We start from the raw sequence: 18,257 nt of genomic DNA, 5'->3' as shown, positions 1-18,257 counted from the left end.
TTTACTTTAAGTAAGACGCTGAAGCATTTTCTTTCTAATGACAATCTATAGAAGCTTCACAACTTCTAGACATAGATTTTATTTACCTAAGGAAAAGTCTCAACTATTCCAGAAAAGATAAAATCATGAAAGAATTTCTTAAATCAACAGTGACAGGTCTCAAATATGCTTTAGTATGCCTTAGACCAGACACCTGTTGTTGAGTGGGAGTAATGAGTAGGTATCAGATTAATCCAGGAGAGGAACATTGGAAGACAATCAAATAAATCTTAAGATTAAGAAGAGAAACTATATGTTAGTCGATAAGGGTGTGTTTAAGACTCTTAGACTACACCACATCAGATTTCGAGACTTGCCTTTATGCTAGAAAGTTTGCTGATAAGATGGTGATTACTCTGGGGTGGAGTAGTGATTTTGGAGAAGTGTAAAAACCTATCTGAAGTCTCTAAGTCTACCAGAGAGAGACTGAATGTTAAAGATGCATGAAAGGTACTTATTCAGTCTAAGGAAAGTTCTATACATTTGTGGCACCATTCCAACTTATCTTAACTACTAGTGTTACTTCCTGAATAACCAAAAAGTAGTTGCCAAAAGTATAGAATCCAGTATCCCAAGAGAGTAGACATATAGAGAGGAATTTCACATTATTAAGGATTTTGTGATTAAGGAAGAGTAATGGTGGAGAAGAGGTTGTGTTTAATTCAACCTGTCAGATCCTATTACGAGAAGTTTACTACTACTACACTTGATTTATATATCAAGGTGTTGAGATTATTTGAAATGCACATTTTGTTTTATATTAGTGCAAGTTGGAGTTTTTTGGGTTTTACCTAAATAAAACCCATTTCAATATAATCAGATTTACTTATTAATAAAGAACAGAAATAACATTTTATGTTGCATGGTTCACATGATTTATTTCATGATTATATGTATATAATGTATGAATTCTATTTAAGTCTAGAACATATGAATTTGTTAATGATTATAGTGTTGTCAGCACAGTGGAATATAATCTTAATTATATGTTCGAAAGTTTATTCCCTGATTTGTCAGTTCACTGATTTAGACTGACATGATAATCAGCGATAGGTATTCTTACACCTTGGATAAGTGTTATGTCCTTTACAGGGCATTGGAAAAGTATACCAGTATCGGATGTATGGAGTATACATCGAAAGGGACCAATATTGAACTTTGATTAGATATATTAAAATTTACCATAATATATATTCAATTCAATATCACCCGTTGATCCTAGATCAAATGATCTTAATCCTGATATGATTATGTTCGATCTCAAGAGTATTATACATGTTCTTTGATTTGTTAGTTAAGCCTACTTTTAGGTCAGGGTGATACGTACATTTTGGGAACATGATAGTATAATTGAGTGGGAGCGCTAACATAAATATGGAGTCTATAACTTCTTTAGGAATTTAGAGGTGAAATGATGATATCCTTCGAGCTTGGCTAAACAGAGATAAATGGTGGAGATCTCATTTCACTTCGCTGAAATATCATTTATACGGAGCTAAGTGTTTTAAGGATAAAATACATTGAAGGTGTAACGGTAATTTAGTGCATATTCAATGTAGATCATCAATTAGAGGGTCATTGATCAAATTAGGATTATAACAATGGATAACTAATAGTGTATCTATATCGTGGAACATATAGAGCGTTCTATATGACTGAGAGTGCAATTCCAAGTTCTAAGTGTGGATTCAATAAGGAATTAATAAGTTAGGGAATTTACTTGGTAAATTCGGTTCGACTTATTGGAAGCTCGGTTATATAGGCCCATGGTCCCCATACTAGTTGAGACCATACTGCTTGTAAGACTCAGTTAATTGATTTTAATTAATCAATTATAATTCTAAAGTTAGACTATGTCTATCTTATGAATTTTCACTAAGTAAGGGCAAAATTGTAAAGAAAAGAGATTCTAGGTTTATTTATTAATTAAGAGACTTTACATGTCTAAATTAATAAATATATTAAATGGAAATATTATATAATAATTAATTTTTAGTTATTAAATAATTAGAATTAGCATTTAAATGGTTAAACTGGAAAATTGGCATTTTTGAGAAAATGGGATTGAAAAATAACAAAATGGGAAAGTTGCAAAGTGAGGCCCAATTTCCTTATATGGTCGGCCACTATGCAAGCTTTTACCATTTTATTTTTCCATTATTTTAATGTCATACAATTCTAACCTAAACCTAGATGGCATTCTATAAATAGAAAGTGTTGGCTTCAGGAAACTCATGACTTGCACATTGTTTCTTTCAGAAAAAACCATAGCTGCCCCTCTCTCTCTTTTCCTCTCTTCAAATTTCGAAATTCCTTGAGTGATAGAGTAGTGCCCACACACATCAAGTGGTATCTCAATCATAGTGTGTAAGGTTGTAGGAGAATCCAAACAACAAGAAGGAGAATTAGCATCAAAGGAAGGAGAGAAAGAGATCCAGGTTCAGATCCTTGTGATGCTCTGCTACAGAAAGGAATCAAGGGCTAGAGATCTGAATGGAAGGAGTCATTATATTCTGCTGCACCCAATGTAAGGTTTACTAAACTTTATATGTGTTTATTTCATTGTTTTAGAATTCATATTAGGATGTTAATGAAACATACTTGGTAGTAAATCTAGATCTTGGTAAAATATTTCCAACAAAACCAAGTTCCTTTCGAGACATCCCAAAACGCTACAATTAAAGACGTGTTTAAACACACGATCATTTTGACCTAGTAAAAGCGGGAGAATCACAACTGTGTGATTTTCAAATAATAATCGCATTTATACTACGTGTTATGTAATCAAACCCCATGCTTTCAGGGGAGAAATGTTGTAAAGATCAAAGTTAACTTTGTAATAAACTGCCCACTATGTGATTATAAATAGTGGCAGGTTAGATCAAAATAGAGACAAAAAATCATGCAAAAAAGGTGCTTAAATGCTATCAGAAATATAATAAGATTGACTCATGGACTATGCAGAATTTTAACTGCAAAACCACGTAAAAAATCCCTTTGTGTTCATACCTCTTACTTTACTGCTTTCATTTTTTTCAGTGAGAAATTATCACTGTTAGGCTCAAATTTTGGTTGACAAAAATCTGCATTAATAGTTTGGTGCTTTCATTGAGAGCCTTTGTGAAAAAACTCTGAAAAAACTCTCCTTTCTTTTGAAGAAAAACCATCTCCTTCATGGCTGAAAACCCAAAAGATGTTAATACACCACATGAGGAAACTCATCACCGTTCTGGGAAAGAGCCCATGGGCACCAGAAGGTCTTCCGATCCACAGTCCACATGGACCACCCACTCCAGAATGGCTCAACCTGAGGGTGGCCCTAGCACTCGGACCACACATTCCGAGAGGACCCAACCTGACGTTGGTCCCAGTACGCGAACAACACGCTCGAGGAGAACTCAGCGTGAGAATGGCCAAAATCCTAGAACTAGAGATGAGAAGCCCATTCGTGGAGGTACCCAGCCTATGGGAGAAGGCACTTATGAAATGGACACCCGTCGCCTTAGACGCTGCCTGGAGGAGGCACAACGACGGGACGCTAAGTTAAAACGCGATGCAGCCGCAGCTAGGGCGGCGCAGGGGCTAACACTCAAAATCAACCTGAACCTAGCGTGAGAAGACCATGAGGCAGACCTCGTGGCTCACGAACCAGGAGACAGGAAAATGCCCAGGAAGAATAACCTAGGGAAAATGAGATTTCCCCTAAAAATCAGAATGACCAGCCAGAACCCTCTCACAGAAATGAAAATGGGAGGCAACTAGAAACTAATGAACGAGAAATTTCCCATGAAGATGAGGAAGATCTTGGGACTCAACCTGGAGAATGCAGGTCACCTGCGAGAACTCACCAGCATTCTTCCCAAACCCATAGAGAGAGGGCACGTACAAACTCTAATGGGGGAAATACGACAAACCACACTCAGGGGGAAAGAACAAAGCGTGAAGAAGCAAGTGTGACCTCAGAACGGTCAAGGACCCACAGTCGATCAACTCGAAGAGGAGAAAATACTCGACGAGCTAATGATCCAGAATGTATGGGAACCAGAAAATCCGTGAGCCACTGAAGGACGAAGTCCATGAGCAGAACAAGGTCCATGAGTAAGACACAATCTACGAGTAAAACGATGTCTGTCAGGAGCTACTCCGAACCAGATCTGCGAGAGCACTTGAATCGAAAGAAACCTGACCTTCGCCAACAACTCGGTCCAAAGCAAGAGGATCCCATCCAATTGCGAATAGACGAGTTGGAGGACAAGTTCAAGAGATATCAAGTGGGGGAACTAAGGAGACGATCTTGATACGACTCAGACGAGGAACTTGAGCCGTATCACCTATATATCATGAATACCCCTTTTCCTTCGGGATTTAAAACCTGCATGTCTAATTGTATGATGGAACCACTGATCCGGTCGCACATTTGAACAACTTTAATACAATAATGCGAGCAAGTAATGTAACGAACAATTTACGTTGTATCTTGTTCCCCACCTCACTTGTTGGAGCAGCAAGCAGTTGGTTTAACAAGTTTACTCACCATTCAATAACTTCCTCGGAATAGTTGTCTAGGGATTTCAAGAAACAGTTCCATGCTGCTAGGGATAGACGACCTGAAGCGGCCTCGCTAACCAATGTAAAGCAATAGCCCGGCGAGACACTTAAGGCATACTTAAGTTGATTTAGCATGGCTGCTGCTAAGGTTAGAAATTTGGATGATAGTACACAACTTACAACCCTTCAGGCGGGGATCTCAACTGATCCATCAATCGCTGGGGGTGAGCTGTGGGACGACTTACAAGGTCGTCCAATAAGCAACATCACTGAGTTCAATGAAAGGGCTCAGGAATTCATTCGAAAAGAGAAGCCCGAAAAGAATTGAATTTGTTGAAAACAGGCTCGGGAGGCAAACCCATCAACGTTTCGACAAGTATTGTCTCAATGAGAATCGATAACTCGGGGGCTTCTGGCTCAAAGAGAAAGGACGGTTCTAAGGAACCATCAAAGGATAAAAAGAAACAGAAGAAGCATGATAAGTATGTGCCAGTGTATACTATTTATACCGAGCTTAATGAAACTCGGGAGAATATTTACCTCGCGCATGAGCAAAAGGTTGCCTTTGGCAAGCCTGAGCCCATGAGGCATGCAAGGAACAAACGAGATCCTAACAGGTATTGTAAATTCCATAAGGATATTGGGCACACGACCGATGAATGTCGCCAATTGAAAGATGAGATAGAAAGTCTCATCGCTCGAGGCCACTTTAAACAGTATGTAAAGAGACAGGGCAATGGACACGACCAGCCCAGTCTGCCCAATAACCCAAACAACCAGGGATTACAACCTCTTCCTGTTGAAGGAGAGGACATCCTGGTTATTTCGGGAGGGCCACATATCGTGGGGGAGAGCAATAACGCCCAAAAAAGATGTGTGAAAGAGATAAAGAACGAGCATTCGACATTTGCCCCATAACCTTCTAAGAAGGTGAAAACTGAGGAACCTTCAATCATATTCACGTGGGAAGACGAGAAAAATGTGAGATATCCTCACGTCGATCCATTGACGATTACCATTCAACTCGCCAATAAAAGAATAAAGAGGGTTTTAATAGACAACGGAAGCTCAGTAAACATCCTTTATAAGGAAATGTTGAGGAAAATGGGGCTCAAAAAGGCCAAATTGAAGCCTTGTATGGTAAATCTTTGCGGCTTCACTGGAGACAGCATTTCCAATCTGGGCATAATCGAGCTTGGATTAACCTCGGGCGAGGCACGCCTATTGGCCACTGTTATGCAAGATTTCCTAGTTGTCGACCTGCCATCGGCTTACAACATATTGTTAGGTTGTCCAGCATTGATCGAACTAGGGGCAGTTAGTTCAATCAAGCACCTATCCTTGAAGTTCCAAACACCAGAAGGTGTGGGAGTGGTGCGGGTGACCACATGCTGGCTCGCGATTGCTATCACATAGAGTTGCTAAATAGGAAAGTCGATCATCAGTTAATGGCGATCTTGGCAGAAGAAAGTGAAAAGAAGGACGAGGATCTTGACCCCCGGGTTCAAGATGAAAGAAACTATTTAAAACTAATTGAAGAATTGGAAGAAGTTATCCTCGACCCAATAAATCCCACAAAGTGTGTTTACATTGGGAAGAACCTGGAAGAGCACCTAAAATAGCAGCTAATAAGTTTCTTAAAGGCAAACTAGGATCGATTCGCCTAGAGCCATGGAGATATGATAGGGATCGACCCTAACATTATCTGCCATCATTTAAATGTTGATCCAAACTACCAAGCAAAGAGGCAAAAAAGGGGACCCTTGGATTCTGAGAGACATGGGGCACTAAAACAGGATGTGGACAAGTTATTAGTTCATGACTTTATTCGCGAGGTGTTTTATCCCTCCTCGTGAATAGCCAATCTTGTTCTCGTCCCAAAGCCTAACAGAACTTGGAGAACTTGTATTAATTTTTTTGATCTGAATAAGGTGTGCCTAAAAGATTGTTTTCCACTACCCAGGATCGACCGGTTAGTGGATGCAACTGCTGGGCACGAGCTTATGTCATTTATGGATGCATATCCTGGATATAACCAGATAAAAATGCGTCCCAGATCAAGAGCATAGAAGCTTCGTAACCAACATGGGACTCTATTGTTATAAAGTCATGCTGTTTGGGCTGAAGAATGCTGGGGCAACATATCAGCGACTGGTGAACGAAATGTTTGCAAACCAGTTCGGGTGGAATATGGAGGTTTACGTCGATGATATGTTTGGTTTAATCAATAAAAAGTGAGGATCATACCGCAGACCTCGCAGAATGCTTCAAAATATTAAAGAAGTATAACATGAAGTTAAACCCAAAAAAAATGTTCCTTTGGAGTTTCCTTAGGAAAATTTTTGGGGATTCATAGTCAACACGAGGGGTATCGAAGCGAATCCCAAGAAAATCAAGGCATTAATAGACATGCCATCACCGACAAAGCCTAAGGAAGTGCAAACCCTGACAGGAAGGATGGCTGAACTTAACAGATTCATTTCAAAGTCAACTAATAAGTGCTTTCCATTCTTCAATGTATTGCAATGCAACAAGAGGTTCAAGTGGACAAAAGATTGTGAAGAGGCCTTTCAAAACATAAAAAGGCATCTATCAATGCCTCTAGTTTTGGTAAAACCAATAACTAGAGAGACGCTACTTCTCTATTTGGCTATCTCGGAAGATGTGATTAGTGTAGCTATAGTACGACAAGAGGGTAGGCACCAGCAACCTATTTACTACGTAAGTAAAAGGTTACTAGGGGAAGAATCTATATATCCCCCTCTAGAAATAACTCGCTTTATGCCTAGTCCACCCGTCTCATAAGCTACGGTCGTACTTCCACGCACATCCCATAAAAGTGTTAACCGATCAGCCTTTGAGACTAGTTTTATCAAAACCAGATGCTTCTGGAAGATTGATAAAATGGTCAATCGAACTGGGGTAGTTTGACATAACATACCACCCATGAACATCCATCAAGGGCCAAGCCTGGGATGACTTCTTAATAGAAGGTATAACTCCATAAGATATTCTGCATGTACACCGAGAAGCGGAAACTTGGAAGTTATACGTGGATGGTGTGTCCAACGAGCAAGGTTCGGGTGGAGGGGTAATATTAATATCACCATAAGGCTTTAAGTTTCACTATGCTTTGAGATTTCAATTCGACACATCAAATAACGAGGCTGAGTATGAAGCCTTAATTGCTGAGTTAAAGATAGTCGAAGTATTGAAAGTGAAAAACCTCATTTGCCATAGTGATTCGCAGCTAATTGTGAACCAGGTCCTCGGGGAATACCAGGCCAAAGGCTTAAAAATGGTGAAGTATTTATAAAAGGTTCGGAAGAACTTGGAAAGATTCGATTACTTTAAAATCGAACAAATTGTGAGAGACCAAAACTCCAACGTCGATGCCTTAGCAAAACTGGCCTCGCAAAGAGACTTGGATGAATTGAACTTAGTTCTGGTGGAGATGCTAAGCGAGCCAAGTATATGTGAAACGGAAGACGTAGAGATGATAGATAGCTCTCCTACATGGATGACTCCTATTATCAATTATTTACTCAACGGACAACTTCCAAATGACAAAAATGAGGCGCAAAAACTATTGTATTCAGTGCCTCGCTACACAATAATTGAAGGCAAGCTATATAAAGAGGGTACTCGATGCCTCTACTTCGGTGTGTTCTCCCTACAGAAGCGAATGAAATCATCAAAGAAATTCATGAAGGCTTTTGTGGGGACCATGCAGGTTGGTAAAGTCTATCTAAAAAGATCATTAGACAAGGATATTACTGGCCAACAATCAATAAGGACACCCATGAGTTTGTCAGGAAATGTGATAAGTGTCAGAGGTGTTGTTGGATATTATTTTACCAGGATCTTAGATCTACTCACAAGTATGTTTATTAACATCCTAAATATGAACTTTCTAAAACGATAAATTAAACACATATAAAGTTTAAGAAACCTTACATTGGGTGCAGCGGAATTAATTGACTCCTTCCGTTCAGATCTCTAACCCTTGAATCCTTTCTGTAGCAGAGTATTATCAAGATCTGAACCTGGATCTTCTTCTCTGAATCCTTGATGCTGAATCTCCTTTGCTGATGTCTTTCTTCACGATCTTCCTCACTATGATTGAGGTATTGCTTGATGTGTGTGGGCACTACTCTAATCACTAAGAGAGGTTCGAAATATGAAGGAAGAATAGAGAGAGAGAGAGAGAGAGAGAGAGAGAGAGAGAGAGAGAGAGAGAGAGAGAGAGAGAGAGAGAGAGAGAGAGAGAGAGTGGCGGCTAGAGAAGAGAGTGGAGGCTCAGGTTTTTTCTGATTCAGAAAGTGTAATTTTCCTGAAGCCTTCACTATCTATTTATAGCATTCCACTAGGGTTAGATTTGAATTATATGGCATTAAAATAATGAAAAAATAAACTTAAAATACCTATAAAGGTGGCCGGTCATGGCTTAGGTGGACTGGGCCTTGATTTTTGCAATTTTGCAATTTTAACACCTTTTGTATCTGATTTTCTCAAAAATGCCAATTTCCTAATTCAATCATTTAAATGCCAATTCTAACTATTTAATAACTATAAATAATTATTAAATAATATTTTCATTTATCATATTTATTAATTGAACCATACAAAGTATCATAATTAACAAATATGCCCCTATTAACTCTTTCTTTGCAATTTCGCCCTTACTTAGTGAAAATTTCACAAATAGACATAGTCTAATTCGTGAATTATAATTGATTAATCAAAACCAATTACATGAGTCTTACAAACAATATTATCTCAACTAGTGGGGTGACCATGGGTCTATATAACCGAGCTTCCAATAAGTAGATCAAGAATTTAGTACTAAAATTCACTAACTTATTAATTTTTCGTTGAATCCACGCATAGAACTTAGAATTGCACTCTCAGTATATAGAATGCTCTATATGTTCCACCATATAGACACATCATAAGTTATCCATTCTTATAATCCTAATGTGATCAATGATCCTCTATATGAATGATCTACACAGTAAAGGGATTAAATTACCGTAACACCCTACTATGTATTTTATCCTTAAAACACTTGACCCCGTATAAATGATATTTCAGCTTATGTGAAATGAGATCTCCACCATTTATTTTCGTTTGGTCAAGCTCGAAGGAGATCATCCTTTGCTTACTATTCGCCAGGTAGAAGCTATAGATTCCATGTTTATGCTAGCGCTCCTACTCAATTGCACTACCGTGTTCCCAAAAAGCATGTATCACCCTGACCTAAAAGTAGGCTTAACTAACAATTCAAAGGAACACGAATAGCCTTTCAAGATTGAGCCTAATCATAACAGGATTTAAGATCATTTGATCTAGGATCAACTTGGCGATATTGACTTGAATAGATTTTACGGTAAGTTTAATTAAATCTAATTCAAAGTTCAATATCGGTCCCTTCCGATGCATACTCCATGCATCCAACCTGAGCTTTACTTTAACCAATGTTCTGGAAAGAACATAGTATTTCTCCAAATACAAGTAAACTCTTATTGTAGATTATCATATCAGTAAAATCCTGTGTCTGATAAATCTAGGAAACTTTATTCACATAGTCATGTTTACTTTCCAATGTGATGACAGCACAATAAACATGATCAAGTATGTGAAAAGGGTTTAAGATGAATTTATAAATCAATTAGAAAAACAATTGATAAAGTGAGCCAAAACATACACAAAATGAATGAAAAATACTTCTGTTTCTTTATTGATGTTGAATAAAATAGATTACATTGAGATGGAGTTTTATTTAGGGCATAAAACCTAACAGTTTTCACATATACCTCCGTACCGCCAACAAAACTAAGAATGATGACCTCACCCTACCCATTTGTTATATGGGGAATTGACCTAATTGGGGCATTACCCACTGGGCGAGGAGGAGCTAAATATGTGGTAGTAGCAGTCGACTTATTCACCAAATGGACTGAGGTCGAGCCTCTCGTTTCCATAACCTGGAAGAAAGTCCTCGACTTTTTTGTCAAGAACATTGTTTGTAAGTTTGGAATTCCCATGAAGATAGTGTCCGATAATGGAACCCAATTTGATGGCGACTTGTTCACTGAGTTCTGCGAGAGGAACAAAATTATCAAGAGCTTTTCGTCAATATCCAAGCCTCAGGCGAATGGACAAGTGGAACTATTAATAAAACCTTAAAGGATACTATCAAGAAGAAGTTAGATGCTGCCAAAGGCAAGTGGGTTGACGAGCTACCTCAAGTACTCTGGGCTCACAGAACTACTGAGAAGACGATAACGGGACACACTCCTTTCTCACTAGCATTTGGCTCGGAAGAAATGCTGCCTGTTAAAGTGAACATATCGACTCACAGAAGAGAATTTTATAATCAAGAAGAAAACCAGGAACTTCTAAAATTGTCCTTGGATCTACTTGATGAAAAACGAGCTGAGTCGCAAATCACCAACGCAGCATATCAACACCGAGTTACAAGATAATTCAACTAAAGAGTCAAGAAAAGACTATTCAATGTTGGAGACTTGGTGCTAAGGAGAATATTTGCAAATACGAGAGATGCATCTGCAGGAGTGTTCAACTCAAACTAGGAGGGTCCATATGTCATTGAAGCAGTAGTTGGAATTGGGGTTTACAAATTGGCTCGACTCAATGGCTCGCTAATGAAGAACTATTGGAACGTGGAACATTTGCGACCCTACTACCAATAAATAAATGATGTAACTCACATTGCTGATGTAAAATTTTAACTTCAGTTATGAATAAAGAGAATCATTTCTATTATTTAAGTAATTACAAAGTTTTACTCTTAAAAATTACTTAAGGGGCATTTATGTATGATTAACCAGAATTCATCTGGAAATATATGGTATAATGCAAACCCACCATTTCAAAAATAAAAAAAATGAAATTTAAAGGTTCTCGACTAAACCTCTTTGACGAAAGAGGGGTTGAACTGTTATAACTTCCTGACCAAACCTTTTTGACAAGAGAGGGGTCAAATTGTTATAACATCCTAATCAAACCTTTTTGACGAAGAAGGGATCAAACAACTATAATTTTTTATTAAAAACCTATCTGACGGGAAAGGAAAATCAAAATTTATAAATGAGATATAACTCATAACTCGCATATAAAGCTAAATATTAACGGTTCCCGCAAACAAGGAAAGTGCTAAATGAGACATCAAGACGTCTTGATAAAAGTATTTGAACCTAGAAAATAGATAGATAACCAAACTATTCATACGAGCAAATCTAAAATATACAAAGTGATAAAATAATTAAAATTATATTCAAGTTTGCTTAAGGCAAATTATAACTTCCATAGCGAGGCAGAATTGACAACTGCTCAAAAATCAAAAAGTTTGGTAGATAACTAATACATAAACAGGAAGATTACGAGCAATGGAAAAACTAAAAAGTACTTTACATTTAATCAAAATATATTTGTTTACATTGTGAATATAAACGCAAGCGAACACAATTATATTAAGTTCGAATGAAAAGAGTACGAGGCATTTAAGATAAGAGAAAACCCAAGTTGGTTTACAAACTTATCTTTACAAAAATGTCACTAGGGGCAAACCATTAAGTCATCTTCCTAAACAAAGAATACAAGGGGGGTTAATAAACTCGAGAAAGACCATATACACATAGCTTGGAGAAAGATTGGCTACACATAGCTTGAGAAAGACCGTCTACCTATAGAAGGTCTCGTAGACCTCATTCTCCACATCAAAAGATCCCATTTCCTACAGCCGAGACCTCATTCCCAGCCTCAAGAAATTTCTCGATAACAGAGAGAGGTTGGCACAAAGGTCTTCTTGTGCAAGCTTGGGTCTTTGGCTGGTTGGGTTCTTTAGCACAATCCGAGACCACGCCAACCAGGACTACTTTCTTCTTGGATTCCTTGTCAGCCTGAGGAGGACCTCTAAGATCGCTTGCAAAATCTATGTCTATTTCGGTGGAGACAGAGATAAAAGGTCAATGGAGCAACAAAAAATAATAACATGTATAATCCAGATCAAACCACCATTTACAAGGGATAATACTTACCCTCGAAAATCACTTGTGAGGATCGCCCATAATTAGGGGTATTCATTGGATCACATCCAATGTTTTTAGGCCTATCCAAATCCGATCCAATCATATATTGGATATTAGATTTTACCATCTGATCCGATCCAATTAATTTCAGTCATCCAATTGATCCAACATCCACTGGATGTTGGATTGGATCGGTTCTATCCATTGGATGTATTTCATATATGTTAATTGGTTTAATTTTGGTTTATCCAATATTTTAAACCTAGAATTTTTTGGATCGGATTGGATCCATCCAATATTATAGGTCCAGTATGTATTGGATTGGACTGGATCCATCCAATCCAAGAAAAAAAAAAGTAAAATTTTAATGTTAATTTTCATATATACATGTAGATTTGACGTATAACAATATAAAATCTAATTACTCATCCAAACTAAATGAAAAGACTAATTAGTTCGATTGGATGTTTAATGTATTGGATTTTTAGACACCCCATCCACCATCCGATCTGGTCCAATTGGATATTTAAAAATAGCATCCAATCTGATCCAATCACAATTGAATATCCAATATTTGGCGGTCGGTTGTAATTCGATCGGTCGGTTCTCATTGGATTGGATCAATTTATGCACACCCCTACCCATAAGGATCAACGAGGTCCCATTGGTTTGGATTGATCGGAAGCTCCTCAGCCTTGGAATCCTTCGTTTCCAATTCAAATTGAGGTTTGAAGTTCTTGGGAATGTACAGAGAAGAAAATTGGTTGGTGCATTTTGGTGTTATGAATTTTGAGGGGTAAGTTTCTGAACTCAGATGGGACATTTTAACAAGAAAATGACAATCTAATCTCAAGATGAATCTCACCAAAAAACCAGAAGTTTGTGGAATATGTCAAGCTTAAGCCACCATTTTATACTCAAAGTCCAGTGACAAGAAGGCCAAAGGTTGGGAAATCTAACGGTTGGGAGTGGGGCAGAAGATGAAAAGACGATTTATAATGACCCTCAAAACTGTACAACCGCCAGAATCAAAGAACGCGTTTTTCCAAAAAGAGATTATGACGAAAATGCCACCTGTAATTATTAAAAAGCACTTTTTATTAAAAAAAGAACTTTTTAAAGGGCAATTGTTATACCCGAAATTCGCTATAGGAAGGCGCATCTTTGTTTCTTTAACCAATTAACTTCAGACATCTTTTCAGTGAGACTTATAATCTTGACGAGTAAGAAGATAACATTCAAATGAGCCTTGAAAAACTCTCTATTAATAAGAACTGCCATTGTCACAAGGAAGCATTAAGCTTTCAAACGAAGAAGAAACGAGGCGTACATTATCGACCTCGGAAAGATAGGAAAAAAGGCTCCAGCTCACTATCAAGGTCACTAGAACCAAGTTCTTGTCGAGACATCCCAAAATGCTACAATTAAAGATGTGTTTAAACACACGATCATTTTGACCCAGTAAAAGCGGGAGAATCGCAGCTGTGTGATTTTTAAATAATAAACGCATTTATACTACGTGTTATGTAATCAAACCCCATGATTTTAGGGGAGAAGCGTTGTAAAGATCACAGTCAACTTTGCAATTAACTGCCTACTATGTGATTATAAATAGTGGTAGGTTAGATCAAAAACGGGACAAAAAAATCATACAAAAAAGGCCTTGAAAAGCTATCATAAATCTAATAAGATTGACTCATGGACTATGCAGAATTTTAACTGCAAAACCACGTAAAAAATCCCTTGTGTTCATACCTCTTACTTTACTACTTTTAATTTTTCTATGTGAAATTATCACTGTTAGGCTCAAATTTTGGTTAACGAAAATCTGCGTTAACAGAAATATATATTCACCTTTCAGCTATCAAAAAACAACAAAAAGTGTAAACACAATTAGTAATCAGTAAATTAAAAAAAAAAATAAACTAAAATGTAAACAACAAAATATAAAAAAAAAATTAATAAAAAATGTACCTTAGGAGATGAAAAAACTTTCTTCTCAACAGCACTATTATTGGGAAGACCCATATTCAACCATCTATAAATCCTATATTCTGGGTCACTATCATATTCACAAAAACTAGCCTTCTGACAAAGAGGAATAGTTTTATAAATCCAAACAAGAAATGCATAAGGAAAACAAGGCAACTTATAAGTCCTCAAAGAATCTTTATCAATAACCTTCACTTTCCCTTTACACTTATCAATAAGATTGGAACCAATATCTTTCCCTGTTTTTTTCTTTGGTACACCCCTCAAACCAATCCTCAAGTTGTGTAAAGTTTTCTTAAAAACTAATTTCCCCCAAGGAAAACTCTCATAATCACCAATCCCAACAATATTGAGTATTTCATTAGGAACCTTCTTGGAATTAGAGCTGCTAAACAAGCAATTAGAAACAAAATACAATACCGCCATCTTAACAGCATATTCATCCAACTTAAAATAACTATACCTAAACCTCTCCTCAACAGCTAACTGTTACTTGCTGATCACTAAAATACTTGTCCACAAATGCATTCTCCTTCTTTGCATAAGCACTCATATCATAATCACCAACACATAATAAACCGGTCACAACAGCAAACTTAGCCAAACTGAACCTGAAATTTTGAGAACCAAATTTGAACCACATTTCAGAAGGATTTTTCTAGTGCACCTCCCTATGCAAAGCATTGTGAATCAACTGAGTTTGCATTGCAATTGGATTCATGTCCAAAACATGTCTTCCAAAATAGTTTTGCTTGAGAATGAGTCAATTTACTATTGATATTGGCAATAACATGATTTTCATGATTAGGAAAAACATTATTCTTCCACCAACCCTATCCTCATGCTTGAAATATAACTCCCACTCTTAAAAATGAGAAACATTATTGACATACAAAAATAAAATAATATTACAAATAAACAATAATGTAAAAACCAGTTTACCATGTCAAAAATATTGAATAAAACAGAACATCACTGTTTATTGTAAATGAATCAATAAATGATAACAATAAACATATTAACATAAACAAAATCATCAACAAAAATAAAATTAAAAAAAAACAATACTATATAGAAATCAGATTAACAACACACATACATAAACTACAACAAAAATATACAAACAAATAATTTCTTGCAAATTTAAACTTAAAAATAGTAAAGTATATAATAAGAAAATAACATAAAACTGAAAAAATAAGACAATAAATAAAGAAAAAAAAAAGTTACAAATATTTTTAAAAAAATTTAAAAAAAAAACAAAAAAAATAAGTAAACTAAATCATATACAAAAATATATTTAAACAGATTACACACCTAAAAGAAATTAAATAAAAAAACTAAAAATACAAAAAGTATAATGAAAAAATTAGATCTTAAAGAAACAAACCCTTATGTAAACAAAAATGTAAATGTAAAAGAAACAAATCCTAATGTAAACAAGATTGAAATCTCAGACAAGTAAAAACAAAAAATAAAAAGAAAAGAAAAAACCTACAAAATAAAAAGAAAAATAAAGAAAATAAAGAAAAAGTAATAAATAACAAACATAAGGAAATTAATAAAATAAAAATTGAAAAATTAAAAAGAATACCTAATCAAGAAAATCACAGAAAAAAAAAAATTGAAAAATAAAAATTAAAAATAAACTAGAAAATAACACATACCTTTATTGATTCATTGTTCTCAACTTGTAGATCATCACTGTCGTACAAATCTTCATCATATTCCACAACTTGTTTTAACTTTTTCAAAGGTTGATTCTCAGTAATCTTCTTGTTTCCACGATTATATTGCTTCCTCTTAACTTCCTTAACAGATACATCACCAGAACCATCGGAACCACTAGAAAGATTTTCGTTCTCATCTTCAAAAATTATTTTCTTCATTTTCTTCTTGTCAAGAAGAAGCTTCGAGGAACCAGAGGGAGAAAGCGAAGAACGAGTTTTAACCATTTACAATATGTTTTTACTTGAGAAATTTTGAAATGAAAAACCCTCTATGAAACCTAGGAGAGAAAATTTGAATTTCAAAACTCTCTCTAAAATACTCTCACACTAGAAACTTCTGAACTTGAAAACAATGAAACTCACTAAAACCACTATAAATCGCTCGCTCCCTCTAACTATATAATATACTGAGAAGTCTACAAACTTTGGAGCAATTATCAAAAGTAGCAAAAAACGTGACAAACCTAACGCGTGTGAGGTATAAGATGTGGGAAGATGGACAATACATGACAAGACTAGGGATGACGTCACCTGCAAATGCGTGGATCAAAAAAAAATCAATTAAAATAAATATGATATGTAAAAACGATAAACTTAACCAAAATAAAAGATTATGGCAAAAAAGGAAATTAGATCAAAAAAGAGAGGCTCCAAAATGTAAATTTTCCTAAATTTTTTTACTTTCTCTAAATCGTGTACAGAGACATTATTCTTATAATAATAATAATAATTTCCTTATAAATATTCAAATTTTAATCATTTTAATCAAAAAAAAAAATTATATGATTATTGAAAAATTATATAAAGATAATTAAAATTATGAAAAATACATATAATTTAATAATTAATAAATTATCAGTAAAAAAGAATTATTTCACAAATACACAAAAACAATAGAAAAATACAGTTTCACGGAATTTTAAATATTTTATAATTTTTTTTATTTTATTTACAGAAAATACGGTCTTTGGATAAGTTGAGAAATACCTCTTTTTTGTATATATTAATCAAAAGTACCCTTATATTATATGTTATTGAAATATACATACTCTTATGAGTAGGTTACAAAATATACTCTTACTCTCTACTTAAGTCTAAGTGAGTATATCTTAAAGAATATAAATAAAAATTAAAACAAGTAAAATAAAGTGGACATATAATATAATTTCCTCGTCTCTGTCTTTGTTGTACTCTTGTTAATTTGTTGTTGATTTTTTATTATTTGTATGTTATTTTTTGTTGTTGTTTTGATGTTATTTAGATGTTATTTTCGTGTTACGTTTATGTTATTTTTTTATTGTTTTTATAAAAACCCGTAAAAATATAATTATCCCAATAAAAAAGGGGTAATTCCATAAATATAGAAAAAATAAAGCAAGTTTTGATAAATATGGTAAGGAAACTTAATAGGAAAAAATATAGCATTTAAAATAAAAACTTAACATACATGGGATTGAATTACCATAAAAGATATTAAAATTTCCTTCATATTTTTTTGAAAAAAATAAAACAAATGAAATTACAGTGATCACCGGAGTTGTCACCAATGCTGGAAAAGGCACCAAAGTTTGCTGTCGGCGCCGAAAAAGTCGTCGGAGTTGGTGCCGGCACTGGGCAGTCGTTGGAGTTGCTGCCAGCACTGGAAAATTCATCTTAATTGGCATCATCGTCAAAAAAATTACCAAAAAATCACTTTCTTGGTGATTTTTTCGATAATTTTTCTAGCGACAATACCAATTCCGACGAATTTTTTAGAGTTTGATGTCGGTACCGAAAAAGTCGCTGGAGTAGCTGCTGGTGTCGAAAAAGTCGTCAGAGTAACTACCACTGTCAGAAAAGTTGTCAGAATTAGGGGTGTTCGCGGTGCGGGTGGTGCGGTTTTTAACCATTTTTT

General features: G+C 35.6%; 2 protein-coding genes across 2 annotated transcripts; both read left to right on the top strand.

Annotated features, from left to right (window-relative positions):
- The first annotated feature begins 4,974 nt into the window (after positions 1-4,974).
- On the top strand, positions 4,975-6,003 carry LOC115723904 (uncharacterized). Its single transcript, XM_030653366.2, has 2 exons — positions 4,975-5,406; positions 5,518-6,003. The coding sequence occupies exons 1-2, from the start codon at positions 4,975-4,977 to the stop codon at positions 6,001-6,003; spliced, it is 918 nt and encodes a 305-aa protein (XP_030509226.2).
- A 2,080-nt stretch (positions 6,004-8,083) lies between these two features.
- LOC133031407 (uncharacterized) lies at positions 8,084-11,075 on the top strand. The gene is made up of 2 exons (XM_061104897.1): positions 8,084-8,320; positions 10,779-11,075. Exons 1-2 carry the CDS (start codon positions 8,084-8,086, stop codon positions 11,073-11,075), a joined length of 534 nt encoding a protein of 177 aa, XP_060960880.1.
- Positions 11,076-18,257: the final 7,182 nt, after the last annotated feature.

The sequence above is a fragment of the Cannabis sativa genome, chromosome 9 (assembly GCF_029168945.1).
Source record: "Cannabis sativa cultivar Pink pepper isolate KNU-18-1 chromosome 9, ASM2916894v1, whole genome shotgun sequence".
Taxonomy (NCBI): Eukaryota; Viridiplantae; Streptophyta; class Magnoliopsida; order Rosales; family Cannabaceae; genus Cannabis; species Cannabis sativa.
The sequence above is the reverse complement of the archived record's forward strand: the minus strand, read 5'-3'. Positions and strand labels throughout refer to the sequence as shown.